We start from the raw sequence: 19,677 nt of genomic DNA, 5'->3' as shown, positions 1-19,677 counted from the left end.
TAGGGAGAGGCACTGCATGACAATTCCATCTCTCAGTCACTTTTTATTGGATTTTCATTTTCTTCAGTAATTTGCCATGTTTTGAATGCTTGGGACAGTATGTGGTCTGTATTTTATTGCTAACATCATGATGTTCTAATTTTTTTACTGCTAGTTTTCAAAATGTCTTTGTAGAAACAAACATTCATGGTTGTCTGTGTAGACACATCTCAGCACACCTTTTGGCTGGAGTCTTTTTGAATGTAGTACCTGCACTCATAAAAGTATGTTGCCACCATTCTTTCATCCTCACTGTAAACACTGAAAATGTTGGCTCTGCTGACCCCATGGTATGGGATGATAAAGGCCAGTACAACCCAGGCAACCCATGTTCCAGTGGCATCTTGTACATGCTTGGAGGGAGGTGACTAAACTTGCCACTTTAGTGACACATACCAGTGGATGGGGGATTGATTGCTCATTGAAGAGGCTGGGCAGGCTCGCGCTGTTACATCTTTGAGTATACCACTGAGATAGTGAGATAGGCATGGGTGAAAGCATTTATGTCTCTCCTTTACCAGACAGCTGTTGTAAACTCTGCAAGGTTATGTCAGAGATGGGACCACTACAGGTCCAGAATTTGGCTTTTTCCCTGGCACCTGACTGTCACCTTTCAGGGGAACAAGTGTGCTGCAAGGCGTCCTGAGCAGGAGGAAATGGTCCGTAAAGCTTGTGCACTGCTCAGAAATACCTTACTGTTACCCTGGAAGAGCTGATGGGGCAAAGGAGAAGTCATTGGGAAAGTCTCATGGCAAGAATTAAAGAAAAAAAAAGGTATGGAGAAGAAAGTTGTTGGCTGCTGACATATATCTTAGCAACTTTTAATTTTTTTCAGAGAAACTTCATTGCACTCTCACTTTGCCGTACTCTTTTAAGGAAAATAGGAATATTGCACTTTTGTTGTCATACTGCTTTTGTCCAAATGTTTTTCCTTTCATTCTCTCTTGTACTGAACTTGTGACTTCAGTGTATAGTAAGAAAGAAGAGAGACGTTGTTTACTGTGTTAATGTGTCATCCACCAGTAGTTGAACAGGTGATATGCTAATGAGTGACCCACTAGTAGTTGCAAGTAATAGACATTCCTCGTGCAGTGGAGTATTTCTATGTTCTAACAATGCAAGCTGTACAGCTACATAACAGCCGCTGTTTTTGATATGAGCTTTTTATTTGCAACATTTCTTACACTTTGAACTGTCTTCTCAATTTGACTATTAAACTGTGAGTGATGGTGACTAGGGGGCATATGTTGAAGTTTCTGTTGCTTTTAAAATGATTTGGATTTCATACATACATTCTGTGGACTATTGTCAAAGACAACTTCATCAGGTTCTGTGGCTCAAAGAACAGTTTTAGGTGAATTACTAACACCAGTGCTTCTGTACTGTAACTTCTTGACCTCTAGACTCTCTGAATAATTGTCAGCACGTTAGGTACACTCAGTTTCTGAGCTAAAACTAAACTTTTCCAGCTAAAGTTCTTGGTTTTACTGGTAGTAAGTAAGAAGTCGTCTTTCTCTAATTTTACGATATGTGATGCACACAGCACAGTTTATTCCTTCTCGCTTAAATCAACATTCTCATATTTAATGTAGCACGTTATATATTTGTACTCTTTGTTTATACTTCACATTTCCCAGTCATTACATCATTACAGGCTGTTCATAGGTTTTTACTAGGCTAACGACCACAAAGGCCTTTTTAAGCCTAGTCATGCATTCCAAATCTCTGGCAAGTTCTGATACCCTTGATAAATATAAGCAAGGTCTTGGGAAATGAAACATTTACAAGCTAGGGCCTGGTAGATGAACCATTTACAGGTTGCCTGAGCCCATTAGAAACATAGGTTTCAAACCAGGGTTGAATTTCCAGTTTCCTATCCAGTTGTCCAAGTTGCACTTGAATTGAGTAAGGAAGGAGCTCTGTTGAACATGGATGGGGAACCTGTTCCATAGACTGGGGAGTCTCTGGGATACATACCTATCTCTCCAGCAGGTCCTATTTATATCACTGGCAAGGTTTAAGTCTTTAGAACAAGTAATTCTGGTGCTGTTTGTATTGTGGTTATGCAGGAGGTCCATCAGAGTAGGATCTGACAATGCCCTGTATGCCAGATGTAGATCTCCCTTAAAAGCCTGTAGGAGACAGAATACAAGGATAGGGCCTTGAGGTGGTCTACATAGGAAGTTTTACTTGTGCCGTGTATTCATTTAGTGAGGAACCTCTGAGTTTCCAATTGTTGGATATGCCTGGTTAGGTACATACCAAAGGGGACATTGTACTCAGTGATAGGTCTGATGAATGCCGAATTACAGTGGAACAATGACTTCCTTGAACTTGGATGCCATACCTTTGTTTATAAGTTGCACAACATAGAATGATTTCCTTACCACTGTCGACACGTGATGGTCAAAGGCTAGATTACTATCCATGTGTGCGCTTAAGTCCCTGACTAATGGGTCAACTCTAAGGGGTGTGTTTTCAATATTATAGTTACCAGAGATGGATGACTTCCCAAAGGATACTATTATGCATTTCTTGGCATTTAGTTTTAGTCCATGGCTTTGACACCAGTTGTTTCTGTGTCAGCCCCTCCTGGAGAGCATTTGTGTGAGATTCAATGACAGCTTCTAATTTGCAATCTTCTGCAAATTCAGTCAGCCAGAGACCACTGACATTGGCTTTGACTTCTGAGAGGTAAATGCCAAAAAGGAGCGGTCCAAGCACTGGTCCCTGAGGGAGTCCACTTGTGACTGGCCTCCTTGCAGAGGTGGACTCCTCAATTCTAACTTTCTGGGTCCTGTGTGTGAACCAGCTGGCTATCCACCGGGTGACATACGGGTTTGTACGTACCCTCTTGTTTGTCAACAATGACCGAGTGGGGTATTGTGTAAAATGCCTTGGCCAGGTCAAGGTAGACAGTGTGAACAATTTTGCCCTCATCCAATGCTTTGGTGACCTTCTCAAAGAAGTCCACCAGATTGAGTAGGCATGATCTGCCCTTGATGAAACCAAACTGTGTTGGGTCCCGTGTCTGGAGGTTTACTATCTCTTTTGATCATCTCCATGATAACTCTTTCCATGGCTTTACATATAAGACTAGTGACACTTGTGAGTCTGTTGTTTCCTGGGCCTGTAGATGGCCCACCTTTGTGCAGAGGGATGACTGTTGCCTTTCTGCATTCATGAGGCATGAAGCCTGTTTGGAGGCGACAGTTAAATAGTAATTTCAGAGACCCTGATAAGTCACGTTTCATGTGATTTAGAAGGCATCTAGGGATATTGTCTGGACCCACTGATACAATATTCTTGGTCTTAGAGAGAGCATTAAGGATCTGTTCCCTAGTGATAGTAGGGGGAGTTTTATTTGATGATTTTTCCTGAGGGAAGGTTAAAGGGGAGAGAGGGGTAAAGTCGGAGCTGAATTTATCAGCCAGGAGGTTGGCTACATCTTTTGGCTCAGTATAGGTGGCACCATTTACAGTGAGCTCTGCACATAATTATGTATTGCTTTTGAGGTTGCGGGCATAGCTAAAGAATGCTTTGTGGTTGCCCTTGGCCTGGAAGGCCAAACTTGCCTCAAATTTGGCTTTGGTAGACTTTATTTCTCCTTTGAGTTATTTGTTTGGTTTGATGAGAGTCTTTTTATCCTGCTGGGTGCTGCATCTCCTAATTTTTGCCATGATTTTCTTTCTCCTGTTATACGGCCTATTGATTTTGTGATTCATCAGGTGTTTCTTTATTCTGTGTCTTTGCTTACATCAGGCTTGCTGTACCAGATTTTCATTGTGATATCATGAAGCATTCTTGCCTCTGGATTATTTTGTGTAGTCTTCAGAAAGAGTTTCATTTTATTCTTGGTACTGAACACCTGTGGAATCACCCAGCTCATGTCTAGTACTTCCTCAAGTAAATACTGTTGTTGCTCTTTACAGTGGTAGATATGAATGACAGAGTAACTGCTATATGCATTTCCTTACCTGCTTTGTACTTCATAGCTGAGACATACTTCTACAGTCTCAGCAGTATTCATTGAAGCTGTGCTAGTGCCATGTGCAAGGATCTCTTAAATATACTGTGCAGTGCTTTTAGGTCCTACTTCCAGCAATGTAACTTTCAGGTAAGTATAGTCATGGAATGTTTCACATAATACAATATGGCCAGTAGTTCATTTTCTTTCTCAACACATCTCATCTAGCATTCAGAAAGAGGTCTTCATCCATAAGCAACTGGTTTACTCTCTTTCAGGACCACTATATCAATAACATTCTTGCTGACATCTGCCTGCATGTGATTAACTTATTTTCAGTCTCTTATTAATCTCTGCTGTAGTACCATGCCACATCATGTCCTGTTAAGGAGGTTGTTTTCTGTGATACCGTGCCACATCATGTCCTGTTAAGGAGGTTGTTTTCTGTGATACCGTGCCACATCATGTCCTGTTAAGGAAGTTGTTTTCTGTGATACCATGCCACATCATGTCCTGTTAAGGAGGTTGTTTTCTGTGATACCATGCCACATCATGTCCTGTTAAGGAGGTTGTTTTCTGTGATACCGTGCCACATCATGTCCTGTTAAGGAGGTTGTTTTCTGTGATCTCTAAATGCTAAACAAACTTGCTCTTGATGGAAGGTAGCTGGATGAATCAGCAACACAGCAGACCAAGTAAAACAAATCTTATTTATTATACAAGAATAAAAGTGAGTGCTTTCGCAGTGACAACTACTGCTTCATCAGACATTTTCTACAAAGCACATATGTGATCTCTGTTGAAAATGGCCTCTATCCATTCAGACTGTCTGGGTTTGCAAAAACAGTAAATTTTAAGGAAAATAAAATCAATAATTGCCTTACAAAATAAGATAACCTATTTGGAATAAACTTCAAAATAAATGTAATAAATAAGTGCATGTTATCACTCCTGGGAATATTGTGGGAGCTTGTTTATCTTCAGGTTGGAGGATCTGTTTCTCATACTTTCTTATTATGTAGTTTTAAACTTTGTGTATCTCAGTTGCATAACTCTGATTTTATTCTTACTCTTTTGTCAGCTTGGAGGTGGTGTGTTTTAGCGTTTTCAATGTCTCCGTCAGCCTTGCATCATACTCTTCTGTGATTTATTTCCATACCTGCACATCATTAGTTGTATTAGCAGCACCATTGGTCCTTTTTGTTATTTATGCAGCAAGTCCCTGAAACATTTCAAGAATTAGTATAGTATCAAATGGGTAGCTCAAAAACTTGGTACAAGTAAATTAACGTACATGTCTTTGAAATTTCCTCATCAGTATTTTTTGCCCAATCCCAGATTTGTATCAGGCAAAAACATAGTTTGTTCTGGCATGACTGACACTACTACTACTACAATTACATGAAGCAGATAATGCTCTTTTTTTAATAACTTTATTCAAGTGTGTTGGATATGGGCAAATATGAATTTTGTATGGCTTCACCGCCGTTGCCATTTTGGCTAATTGTTTATACTCTGTTTCTGAATCACACACATTTGTTCCAGTCAGGATAACCCTTTCTCAGTGTTCGCTTGCAAGGCTGCTGGAGCTTTGAGTCACACAGACACATACCACAGGCAGGCTAACTCTTAATCAGTTTTAGAGTGCTAAGTAGCTGGAACTTTCCTTGGCATGTGCACTGCAGGCTCCATGTGCACTGCAGGCTCCACTGTAAGATCTGAGTACAGTAAACATCTGGTAAATAGCTGAAACCAGTAAACGAGCCATTGAAAATCAATACACTGAACATGCTGTGACCAGCACTTTGTCTGCACTTACACTCTAAATTCTTTTTACCATGACAAGCTTCTGACTAGACAGATAATGCACATTCATAAAGGGTCATCTGAAACAGAAATCTTGCATTTCTTATTTTCACATGTAAGACTTTTTTAACCCCTTGGTTTTTACTTGATACCCAGTGTATGTAAGCAGTTTTACACAATGACTCCTTCAGGTTGATGTCTTTCAGACCCAGTGCTGTGAGTGTCTGAACAGCCAGATACATTACCCGTTGCTGCAATTTCTAGTCTAAAATGCACGCTTTGGTAATCAATTCTTAGTTTTCTTTTTTTCCCACATTTTCAAATAATTTCTAATTGTGTCTTTCTCTACTTTTATCTTATGCAGAGTTCTCATTGTAGATGTTCTCAGCACAAAATAGGGCCACGGGCATCTAATTTTCTTGACTGTGCTGTGACATTTACACTTTGGCAGTATATTAACTTCTTTCTTTTTACACATTTTAGCAAAATGTTGCTTATTACTATACATTGTACAGTTTTAACATTTTCTAACCCTTTTATTTTTGACTGGTTCCCAGAATAAGTAAAGAAAATTTGCACAGTACTTGTTTCAATTGCTATCTTTCAAACACATTGCGTAGCATGTTTGAACAGACTACATCGTTCTCTGCTCCACTGTTTAGTTTATACTTCACAATTTGTTTAGCTAATCGTAGTTTTTTTTCTTCTGTGTTTTTCTAATTGTCTTCAGCTGTCCATTCATTTCTTTTCTTTTACACAACCTAGCAATCTACCATGTCTTCAGAAACAAGGCATGTCTTTTTTGTCACACTTGGAGCAACACCTTCTGAACAAAACTTTCCCAGTGGTGTATTTGAATAAATTCTCATTCTTGACAGAGAAGTCCTGACTCCATTTTACTCATCAGATTTTCCATTCACAGGCCACCCTAAGTAAAACCAGGTTTTCGATGAACTGTTTTAATTTTGGCAAATAAACCCAATATCTCTGCAAAAATCAGTTGTTACCTAATGTGCCAAGTCTTATTCTCCCAGTAGTCTATCTCATTTGTGACAATTTCTGATACCACATACAGTTTTGTCTCATTCAAGTGAATTAAACAAACTCAGTAAATTTACAGTGTTTAGCTCAGTTCAATAGTGATTTATTAATAAACTTTAAAACGCAATAAACAACATAAGCGTTTACATTTTCAACGGGAAATTTATTCAGATAATGAATTTAGAATCTAACTTTTATACCAATCGTAATGCGTGAAACAATTCAGATGTTGACAAGCCCCTCTATTTAACCAATCTGCCATAAACCAGGAAGACTGTTACACCAATAACGATCAAGAAAATTTCTGTTGGACTGCGCCCCTAAAGAAAAAACAATAACGTTTAAGTAACATTAAGTACTACCTAATGCAGTTCCACATATAAGTTAAATAAAAAACAAAAATGTTATACAAATGAAAAGGTATTCAGAGTTATATTAGTCAAAAAATGTTAAAATGTTAGACTATAAAATATTAAGATATATTAAATATAGCATTCCTAAAATATTATAATACAAGATAAAATATAAACAACTAACACAGGAATCCATCCTCTCTGTAGAGGCATGGCTGTGTAACTCCCCGCTTTTATTAAACCTCCCCAAAAAAACAAACTTCTCTTTATTCCTAAAATATTACAAGAGAGCAAATCCAACTTCACCATAATCACTTCTAGTAATACCACAATTGAAACTGTTTCATACTCCAAGCTGTTAGGAGTAGTGGTTAATGAAAATATGAAATTCAATCTCCTTATAAAAGAAACGGTCAAAAATAAAAAACATCAAAAACTTGGTCTCCTGTACAGGATTAACCCATTTTAACTGAAGACCCTTCTATACATGGTTGCCACACTTATCGGTCTACAAACCACCCAGTGTACCTACAATGAATAATGCTATAAAAAAAATTGCAAAATTTGCAGTTAACCTACTTTACAAGTCGCGGCATTGCTCATCCCTAAAAAAGCACCTCTGGTTAGAACTCTGTCACTGCTTGTCTAACTCTCATATGAATATGACACATGCTGTAATCCATAAACCTGAAAAATGTCCAAGCTTCGCCAATATTCTTACACTGCATCTTCCAAGTAGACCCCTACAATCAAACGATAAAGACTTACTAAGTGTGAACAAATCAATGAACTCAGCAGGAAACTCTCCATTTTCATGTCGTGTCAAAAATGTGGAATGCCATTCCATTCCCTGTAAGAGTAGACTCTTCACACAAATCCTTTAAAAAAAGTCCTAAAATGCCTCTCATTGATAATTGCCCCTGCTCCACCCTGGCTAAAATACTGTTTATTCTCTCTTAATCTTATATTATCTATCCCTGCTTTTCTTTTCTTTTAATCCAAGCTGATATTCTTTGCTTTCTCTCATTAAAACATCACCTCCTCTGGCTATTTTATATCCTTGCTGCTACCTGTCTTATTCTACTTGTGGTCCATAATCTTTCTCAGTTCACTGTGTAAGGTGCACTGATTGTTACTGTTAAATTTTGGTGAATGTGTGCTGCTGATATATATTTTATCTGTTGTTGAAATTTCTCACACTTGAAACTCTATATAGAAAGCAGTCTCATCAAGAGTGGTGTCTGTCTCTGCTTAAAGAGTTTGGAAGTCGTTAGCACTTTGACCAGTTTGTGAAGTTAGTAGAGAAGATAAGCTGAAAACGTAGCACACCTGCACAGATTAGGGCATACCGTGTAGGAAGAAGACTTATAAAATGTAGACCTGTTTTTTTTTTTTTTTTTTTATGGAAAAGTTGGACTGGTGATGCAGAGGACTAAAGCTCCAGGCTGTTAATAAGCTGCTTCATGTGTCCATAGTTTAATTCCTTCCACCTTCATTTGCCTATTGTGCGACTCTGAGCAAGTCACTGAACAAAAGGGTCAGTTTGTCCAGTGGGCTGTTGAGAAGTAAAAAAAAAAAAAAAAGTGAAGCTTTTTATGACCATTTCCTTGAATCCTTTGTTAGAAACTCCTTGTGTTCTGACTGAAGAGTGCTCTCAAACAATCTGGAAATACATCACTGGTAAGTGTAATTCTTGGCACTTTAACTTTTCAGAGTTCTGCGTTGTCTTAATTTTTGCCTAACTGAATTATTTTATATATTTGCTGACTGAATTATTTTATATATTTGCTGGCATTGTTTGTTGTTTATCTCTTCTGAAACGTTTCTCCCTCCCATCCACCCTATTCCCGTGGTGTTTGTTGCAGTTGCCCACCCCTAGTGTAAATTTGATCTGGGACACTCCTCACAATCTAGTGGTCATTCTACCTAATACAGAGAGAACATTTGAGAAAGCCAACCCACTTAGGCTCTTAACCTTGAATTATCTTCTGCTCCTCCTTCCTCCCCTTGTACATTACTAACAAAAAAAGTCTCCTTGTGTTCTGACTGTGCTTCTCAGCTGATAAGTATATTTTTTGGCACTTTTTAACCATTCAGAATTGAATAAAACAACAATTGAATTTAGTTCAGAATACATTTCTAATAAATTCAATTTATTTAAACTGTATTTGCTTTAATACTGCTACACACTTGAGCGTGATAGCTTGCATTGCAATTTGAATTGTTTTTAGTGCTGTTTTAGCTGCTTTCTGAAAAAAAAATCTAAGCGTGTTTCCTTCCTTTCCTGTAACTAGTCTAGTCCAGATGCAGCTTTGCTGTATCCAGGACTGTTGGTAAGCTTCTGAGCCCCCCCAAGCCTTTCTGTTTTGGAGGGAAGCCTTCTAGCTTGTCAGTGGGAGTGATAAGCACTAAGTAGCCTATCTACCACAAGAGGAGTGGTTTCTGGTCCAGAAATTGTACCTTATTGGCCGTTTGGGCAGTTTTTTTCCATCTCTTTCAACTTTCTGGTTTAAAAGTCCATACCTGTGCTTGTTTTCCACCTTTCCTGTAACTAATCTAGTCCAGATACAGATTTGCCGTATCCAGGACTGTTTGTAAGCTTCTGAGTTGTGCCAAAATCTGCTCTTCAATTTTTCCCTTATATCTGCTAGTTCGCTCCTCTCCTGCCCTGTTACTAGCTTATTAGTTTAGCACTTTACCAGATTTCTTATAGCAATTATTGTAGCACACAAAAGTGCTACCAGCACTAAACGTTCTACAAGGAAACTGCTCCAGTATTTAGTAATGCCCAACCCTCCAGGCATGTCTAAAGGTCAGTTCCCTGTGCTTTCTCCTATTAACCTGGTGAACTTGGGCATCCTGAGGCAATGTAGCAACTGCCGCATGTACACTGCCAACCCACTACTCTTACCTCCCAACACTCAGACTTGTGAAAGATGCATTTATATATCCAGACTGGAAGCCATGCACTCTCCAGCCAAGACCAGAATAGCTGATCAAGAGGGGAAGGTCAACTCGTGCACCACACCACATGGAACATACAGCCCTCCAGAACACACACCAGCACTGCCTTTACATAAAAACACAAACCACATACCCACCTTCGCTGGGGCTCTCAGTAAATATATACCCAAACAGCAGAGAACTCCAAGGCAGAAACGCACTTCACCACCACAACAAAACACTAATCACGAGACGCATAACTCTCCTAAGCAGTGTGCCACTCAGCAAAGCCCCTAAGGCAAAACAGCATGCCCAGCACACTAGTCATAGGTGACTCCATAGTGAGGCACACTGATGTCCCACTCACTAGTATGAATAAGCAGAAAGTAACAGTCAGCTGCTTGTCGGGCGCCAGGATCCACCACATAATGCACAAACTCAGGTCCCTCAACAACAGGTACAAATATGACTCTGTCATTGTACATGTAGGTGTGAATGACCTGAGACTTGCCTCCCTGGACTACATGAAAAGAGACATGGAGGAGCTCTTGGATTATGTAGCCCAGGTGGGTATGACCCTAGCCTTGAGCAGCATCCTACCATCACCCAGAATGAAACCACAGTAAAATCAGAAAATTATTGATTTCAACAATTGGCTATGTTTCTGGTGTCATTCTAAGGGGAATCCAGTATTTGACTGCCTGGGATGACATGACTGACAGACCTTGATGCTTTGCCACAGATGGCCTGCATCTGTCACCCCTGGGCTTCTGGATACTGGCCAAGCCTCTTGCCACCCCTGTAGTGCCTTTTTTAGGCGGTGTTCCAAAGACCAAATTACCACTGTAACAGCTACAAACAAATGCAATCTGAGAGTCATGCCGCTCAAAGCTAGAAGTCTAAATCTCAAAATGCACTCTCTCGAAGCACTCCTTAAAGTGGAGAACATCGACATTTGTGCTGTAACAGAGACCTGGTTCAAGGCAGCAGAAAGCACCCCTGTACTACCAGGCTATAACTCATTCCACACCTTTCGACCCCAGAACTTGGACCGAAGCTCCAAAGACGGTGGTGTTTATATATTCATAAAGAATGTGCACACCTCCAGACTTGGTAGCCCAACATAACGCATCTTAGATACTTCAGGTGCAGCTAACATTGGGTAAAACAGCAATTCAGGTTGTAGCCTGCTGTAGGTCCCTAACCATATCCCAAGACTCGCACTCCATGTTCCTAAGCACCCTGGAGAATATTAGGGTCATACCTAACACTCTCATACTGGGAGACTTCAACTACCCCTCCATTAACTGGGAAAACTACTCATGTACCAATACACTTGCTCAATGCTTTCTGGAATTCATTAATTCCAATGCTTTAGACCAGCCCATACTTACCCCCACTAGAGGTAGCAACATCCTTGACCTGGTTACTACTAACATGGGCGACCGTTAAGCTACACCAACAGTCAGCTCCTCTCTGGTTAGATCCGAACACAAACTAATCACCTTGGAATTCCACATCCTTCCCACCCCCACAAAGGTTACCACCATGAAAAACTTCTCCAAAGCTAACTTTGGGCTCCTAAAAACAGAGGTGGCTAACTTCATGGCACCCATGCAAATGAAGAATATTTGCATGACCACCGAATCATACACCAATGCACTATGTGAACACGTACACAAATGCATGGATCTTTGCCATACCCAATAAAACCAAGATGCTCCCCTCAAAAAAAGAAATCCAATCTGGTAGTCCCCTGCCATAACCAAACTCTACAACAGAAGGAGGAAACTGATGTGAAATAAGGTGAAGTCCCAAGACTGGAAAAACTCCCTTATCAGCCTCAGCAAAAGGTTGAAATCCCTCATCAAATCCTCTAAAGCTAGCTATGAAAACAGAATTGCAGCAGATAGTAAAGACAACCACAAAACCTTCTATAGTTATGTAAAGAATCTCCAAGGCAATACCCAGATTTGCTGTGAGCTGCTGCACAATGGTACGTCCTATACCGAGCCAACAGATATTGCCAATATACTGACTGACAGATTCAGTGCTAACTTTACCCCCCCCCCCCAAAGGACCAATCACAATAGCAGTAGATTGCCAGGCACCCAGTATTACTGCTGCACAGGTTAAAGCAACACTTTCCAAGGCCAAGAATGCAGCTTCTATGGGACCTGACAGTATTCTTGGCTGTGTTCTACATGAACTACAGAGTGAACTGGCACCTCACCAGTGTGCCCTGTTCAGTCACAGCCTCACCTCAGGCTTTGTCCCTATTGAATGACACACTGCTACAGTCATCCCATTCCACAAAGGAGGAGCGACTACAGACCCTGGGAATTATCGCCCCATTAGCCTGACAGGTCTGATATGCAAAGCTATGGAAGGCATCATCATGGACCTAATAAACAAGGGTATAGGGGAATCTCCAAACTCCAGATCCTACACAGTTTGGTTTTGTGAAGGGTAGATCATGCCTGCTCAACTTGGTTGACTTCTTTGAGTCAGTCACAAGAGCTGTGGATGAAGGCAAGGTGGTTCATACAGCCTACCTTAATCTGGCCAAGGCCTTTGATACCATTCCTCACTCAGGCATCATAGAAAAACTCACTAAGCTAGGCATCAACCCCTATATCAGTAGGTGGGTTGCAAACTGGCTCACAGAATCCACAGTGTGAAAGTAGCTGACTCTAAGTCAGACTGCCGACCAATCATGAGTGGAGTCCCGCAGGGTTCGGTCCTGGGTCCTCTCCTGTTTGGTGTCTACTTCTCTGAAGTCCAGGCCAATACGAAAGGACTCTGGCTGACAGAGTTTGCAGATGATTGCAAGTTGGGAGCTATTATTAACTCCCCAAGTGATGTTGACATCCTACAGAAAAGCCTCAGTGACCAACAACTGGTGTCAGAACAATGGCCTTAAGCTCAATGCCAAAAAATGTGTCATCCCTCTTGGGAAAATCCCGGTTCCTCTTGAATTACCACATTGATGGTAGTCCACTGAGCACAGAAGATGTTATAAGAGATCTGGGAACACAGGTTGACAGCAACCTCTCTTTTGACCACCACGTTGCCACTGTGGTCCGAAAGTCCTTCTGTGTGGCACATCTTATTACTAAGGGTTTTGCATCCAGGAAGAAAGAGGTCATTGTCTTCCTCTGCTCTTCCCTCATTACGCCAATCAATTAGTACAATACCTCATTTGGCATGTACCTCACTAGACACCTGTAGCAACTGGAGAGGCCGCAAAAGTACCTCACAAAGGGGATCCTAGGCCTTAAGCACTTGTCCTATATGGACAGACTCAAAAAACTCCAGCTATTCTCTGTCTCATATTGCGTACTTAGGGGCAATCTTTGCTTGACTTGCAAAGCCATGTCTGACCCAGCTCTGTTAGAAATGCTAAAGCTAAAGAAATCCCATTCGCTCCGCACCACACGCTCCAGAGACCTCAATCTCATTACCACAATCAACAGAACATGCTGGAGGGGCAGGTTCATAACCCAGAGACTGCCCATGCTATGGAATAGACTTCCCATACATGTCAAGCAGAGCACCTCACTGGCCCTCTTCGAGAGAAATCTTGTACACACCTATGAACGTGTGAATAAGAAGTCTCCTTTGTTTTTATTAGTGATTCTTTGATTTGTGTTTGTTTGCGCAGCACTTTTATGTCCCTTTCCGTCACTACTCAGTATGCAGTCCTCCCCCCTTGGATTCATTTTCCATTTTTTCTTGAAAGTGAGTAGTACTTTGACTTTACTTGTTTCAGTCCTCGTTTTCCATTGAGATCAGTGCACTACCCAGATAAATAAGTAAATATAAATAAAATAAATAAATATTTAACACTTTATCAGTTCTTTGGTAGGTTGTAAGAGCTTAGACTGCTTTTCATTGTGGGTGAAATGCACATTTACTTTCATGTTGTTGGTGGTGGTGGCTGAAATATGTTACCTATATAATGATCCATTCTTGTTTGTCATAAGGCTGCCAGGATTTTTTCCATTGCTGTTTGTGTTTATTTTTTTCATTAATATTTTCAGTTTTGTACTGCTGTTCATTCTCTCTTCTTTACTTTGTGGATCTTTACCTTCCTGTGTATTCAGTTTACCATTGTGGAGCCAGATGTCTCCAGAAGTGCAGGTTAAGGCCACTTACCACTTGCAGAATATAGGCTGGAGTTTCTCTTTTGAATGGGGAAAAGACAGTGATTAATTTTTCCTGAGGTTTTTGTAAGCCTTGCTAAATGCTTTCCTCTCTGTCTGTAGTCCACAAAGTACTAGGCAAAGTTGAATTCAGTGTAACAGAAGAATGTACAGAATGATTCTTTATATGCGATTTGTAAGGGATGGTAATGAAGATCCTTTAAGTTCCTGCAACCAGACATTGAATTATTTATTATATGATGATAAAGATTAACTTAATTAATTTGGATTACCCATTGGCTGTGTCTGCATATTCCAGGATTCATTATAAGAGCAGTCTGTATGCCTTCTGCATATTAGTTTGCAGTTGCTTGTAATGGAAACTTTAGGAATACACTTGGTGAAGAAATGTTTTTGTTGCAGCTGTTTGTAATATCAGTTACATTTCTGAGGACTCAGTTGCAAAACTCTGCCCTCGTGTGGTTGCTTTTGAGATTACTGCAGTAAATTGTTCGGTTTTATGTTTGACGCAACTGTGTGGTGCATTCACAGAAGCATAATAGATCAAACCTTACTAATTTGATCAGTCATAACTAAAACGTGACTGTATTGATTATTCCTATGTTGTGATGTTAACATTTAATATATGCAAACTAACAATCTGCATTTTCTTCTAAGGATAAAGGACCACCACCTGACACTGATTCTGATTGTGTATTAATGTTGGATTCAGAAGTGGAGGAAGGTGAAGGAGTTGGTTCCTATCTGCTTGAACCCATGTTGTGTTGTGAAGCAACTGATGGAAAAGTGCCGCACTCACTGGAGACTCTGTACCATTCAGCACATTGTCAAGAGTCCTTTGATTTCTTAATTGTTGTGTTACATTTGCTGATGCTGGAAACTGGTTATTTACCTCAGGTAAGAATAGAAAATGCTGCAGTAATTCCTTAATTGGTAAAAATAGTAGCACGTCACAGAATATAACTGATTTTTAGACGTGTGATGCAGCTGACTGTTTTTGTCTCTGTAAGTTAATATACAGCACTCCAATATTTTATCCAGGTGGCTATGTTCCCTGCAAATAATTGATCTCACACCATGGAGACTTCCTATATATCCCATGCTGGTGTTCATTCTTTTTAGTTCTTACTGTTTTGGGTACTATTGGACCCTTACTTTTTCATAGGTTCATAAATGAATACAATGCAAATTCCCCTAAATGGCCCTTTTAAGCCTAGTCAATAACCCAAGGTCAGAATCTAACCCCCCATACCTTGTGTCTATAATGTGAAGTCCATAACCATTATGCCAGCCCTGTCCCTTGTGCTATATAAAACTTTGCAGCATAGTGGTTTTGTTGTGCCTTAGTTAATGATTCCTGTCAAATTTACTTCAGCTGTTTTAGATGAAGTCTTCAAAAAGTAATTGAAATTTCAGAATGTTTGTGTATCCATAAAATTCAGTGAGCAAGTAGCCTTGTGGTAGAGCAGTAAAGCTGTAAGTATCACTCCATCCAGGGCTTGTTTTGATGAGGGTCTAACCATAACATGGAAGATAGATTTTCAAGATTTAAACAGGCTACTTTAAAATATTGAGTGATATTTAGAAGTTTTTCATTTACCTTCAATAGAAACTTGACTTAATTGTTAAAGAAATGAGTTAAGAAAAACAAAAAAAAGTATTTAAGTGTGAAAACTCAGAAAAGGCAGAGGAGGAGGAAGAAGAAAAAAATATCTCAGAAAAAACTTGAAAGTTTTCATAAAAACGAAGAAATTCAGACTTGTATTTTGGTAAGACAAAAACTTCTTCAGAATCCACTGGAAAAAGGTTTTCGTCTATGACACGTCTTCATAAAGAGGACTTAAGAGTCCCCACCAGCATTGCTGCTTAAGTCATACAAAACCAGGCACCTACACTGATAGCTGGAGCATAGTCAAATGAGACCCTAGACAGGATAATGGATTGGACCCCACACACACACACACACACACACACACACACACACACACACACACACACACACAGCATCTACCCTTGCCCCCCACAGCGATTCCAGTGTCCCATTACTTGACTGTTTCTCCCCATTTACCATAAACACTGTTCAAATCTCTGTGTGCATATTATTTTCTGTTTGACTTCTACAGTGATTAACAATATATGGGTGTATTTTAAAACTTTTATTACAAATTGTATAGCACAAACACAAACATTTGCTAAACCAAACAATGCAGTCTCACAAAGAAAACAGACTACAGTAAATTTGTCTTCCCTTGAAATTCATATTAATTGAAACGGCACTGAAACCTACAGTCAAAGAAAATGCATCTGTCCAGTGGTGGATATAGTTTCAAATCATAGGCCCCTTGCACACATTTTTAGGACCATGCATATATGCAACATCCATTTGTTCTTTGACTGAGCTTCCTGATTGTGTTAAATGATATTCCTTGTATAATACAGCAGATTTTGTTAGACTGTGTTTTAAATATGTAGTGTTGAACATTTCCCACTAAGCAATGAAATAAAACATATGAACCAATAATGACAAAACGGTCCATTTCAGAACATTTCAACCATAAAAGACCACTTAATCTTCTGGCATTACAATCCACCAGTATCAGTCAATATGCACAATTTCTGTAGAAGTGAATATAGGTTCATAGGTAAGTACTAGGCTATCTGCACGAGGGCATCTAAAAGCCTAGCCAGAATGTGTTTGCTTTCGCTGCCCCCTTAGATTAGTTCCCTGTGTCTCGGTCCAGCAGAGCTATTAGTTCCCTGGGCCTCTGTCCAGCAGAGCCACTGCAGTGATCCCCGGGGTAAATTTTCTGTTTCCCATCCACTTGTCAAGGTTTCTGTTGAAGAGTGTTAGTGAGGGGCTCTGCCTAATGTAGATTGGAATCCTGTTCCAAAGCACGGGGAGTCTCTGGGACAGGAATCTATCCCTCCAGCATGTCCTATTTATTGTTGTGGTGAGGTTTAGATCCCTAGAGTGTGTGGCTCTTGGGGATTTGTTTTTTTTTTTTTTTTTTTTTTTTAGGTGGAGCATGTCCATCAGTTCTGGGTTGGACATGGCCTTGTATGTCAGGCAGAGATCACCTCTGAGTAAGCGGTATGCAACCGAGTACAGCTGGAGTTTCTTCAGTCAGGCTGCATAGGGCATATGTTTGAGGCCAGTAATCCTCTTGGTGAGGTACTTCCAGCTGTTGCAGGTGTCTTGTAAGGTACATCCCAAATGGGGCGTTGTACTCTATGATGGTTCTGATGAGTGATGAGTAGAGGGGCACAATAATCCCTTTTCTTCTAGATGCTAACCCTTTGTGATTAGGTGGGCTACATAGAAGGATTTTCTAACCACCTTGGCAATATTGATTATCAAAGGAGAGATTACTATCTACTTGGGTCCCCCAGATCCCTTATTACATTTTCTGTATTTAGGGGACTACCACGTATGGGGTACTTTGTTTTTTTCCAAAGGGGATGGCTATGCACTTTTTGGCATTTAGCTTGAGGCCATGATTTTGACACCAAGTATCCATCTCAGTGAGACCCTTCTGGAGGATGTCTGTATCAGCTGGAGAGCCAATTATGGCCCCCAGTTTGCAGTCGTCTGCGAACTTGGTCAGCCATAGTCCTTCTGTGCTTGTCTGTACTTCTGAGAAGTATATACCGAACAGGAGGGGTCCCAGGACTGAGCCCTGGGGGACGCCACTTGTAACTGGTTTAGAATCTGACCTAGAGCCTGCAACTCTCACCGTGTGGGTTCTATCCGTGAGCCAGTTGAAAACCCATCTTGTGACGTAGGGGTTTATGTTCAGGCTGGTGAGCTTGTCTATAATACCAGAATGGGGAATGGTGTTGAAAGCTTTTGTGAGGTCTAGGTAGGTTGTGTGGACCTTCTTTCCCTCGTCTAAAGCCTTGGTAACTGTCTCAAAGAAGTCCACCAGGTTTAAGAGGTATGATCTGCCGTTAAAGCCAAACTGGGTAGGGTCCAATGTTTGAAGGTTCCCAATGTCTCTGTTAATGAATTCCATGATGATGCGCTCCATATCCTTGCAGACCAGGCTAGTCAGGCTTATAGGGCAATAGTTCCCAGGGTCCGTTGTGGCTCCACCTTTGTGGAGCAGGATAACTGTTGCTGTGCGCCACTCTATGGGTACATAGCCTGTAGAGAGGCTGAGCTTGAACAGTGTGTTTAGGTGAGGAGTTAGTTCATTTTGGAGCGCGTATAAGAATCAGCCTGGGACACCGTGTGGTCCCATTGAAGCTGTATTTTTGTCTTTGGATAGGGCTGTTTTAACCTGTGTGTCATTGATTGCCGGGGCACTACATTCTTCTGGTATGGTTATGAGCAATATCAGTCGATTCAGTGTATTTTGTGCCATTCTGCACTAACTCAGAGCAGATCTGAGAGTTTCCACTTAGGTTCTTGACATAGCTAAAGAACGCTTTGTGGTTATCTTTGGAGTCCTTGGCAATTTTTCTTTCGAAGCTAGCCTTGGATGATTTTATGAGGTATCGTGGTTTCTTGCTGATACTAATCAGGGATGTCTTTCCTTCTTGGGATTTTACTCTTTTCTGTACTAGTTTCCTCCTTCTATTGTATAGCTTGTTTATGGCAGGGGTCCACCAGACTGGTTTCCTTTTCTTGGAGGAGTGAGTCTTGGTTTTGCTTGTGATAGCATGATCCATGCATTTTTGCAGGGTCTCATAGAGTGCCTTTGTAAGGGATTCAGCAGCTTGGACAACGTTGTCCTTTAGCATGCGGGCTGTGAACCTTTCCACCTTGGTCTTAAGTAACGTGAAGTTTGCTATTGAAAAGTTTTTCATGGTGATTTCCTTGATTGGGGGTGGGGGCAGAATCTGGATATCCAGAGTGATTAGTCTATGGTCTGATCTAACCAGAGAGGATAATTACACATTAAAGAGATCTGTAACTAATGAAGAGGTTGCTGGTAGCAAACAACTGTATATTTCAGTGATTCGCCTACAAATTCAGTGCCTGCTGCCCTTAAAGAATAAATTGCCCATGTTGCATTAAAAAAAATGGTAAGCTGGTAATATTGCAAGAGGGAATGAATGGAAAACTGACAACCAGTTCATAATTACTAGGCATTTCATCCAAAAAAGGACATACTCAGGACTGCAGCTCCTCCACCGCCTTAAAGTACAACACAGTATTATCAATTCAGCAATCCATCTAGATACTGTGGGAGTAGAACCCACAACCTTCTGCCTCAAAAGCAAGTACGCTACCTGTTGTGCTGCTAACACTGCTCTTAAATTCTGTAGCACAATAGTGATGACCATTTACTAGTCAAAACAGTTGCACGTTGAAAACAGACTTAGCATGAGCAGCAGCAAACTTCTCTTCCCTTGAAAC

General features: G+C 40.5%; 1 protein-coding gene across 5 annotated transcripts in view; it reads left to right on the top strand.

Moving 5' to 3' along the window:
• Positions 1-19,677, top strand: part of FBXO7 (F-box protein 7) — a 457,269-nt gene that overhangs the window by 114,848 nt on the left and 322,744 nt on the right. For all 5 annotated transcript variants that reach the window (XM_044087479.1, XM_044087481.1, XM_044087477.1 and 2 more), the window contains exon 4: positions 14,973-15,212. In XM_044087479.1, the coding sequence (XP_043943414.1) occupies positions 14,973-15,212 (240 nt within the window). The remainder of the gene's footprint in view (positions 1-14,972; positions 15,213-19,677) is intronic.

The sequence above is a fragment of the Protopterus annectens genome, chromosome 11.part0, assembly GCF_019279795.1.
Source record: "Protopterus annectens isolate FY-2018-M chromosome 11.part0, PAN1.0, whole genome shotgun sequence".
Classification (NCBI taxonomy): Eukaryota; Metazoa; Chordata; order Ceratodontiformes; family Protopteridae; genus Protopterus; species Protopterus annectens.
The sequence above is the reverse complement of the archived record's forward strand: the minus strand, read 5'-3'. Positions and strand labels throughout refer to the sequence as shown.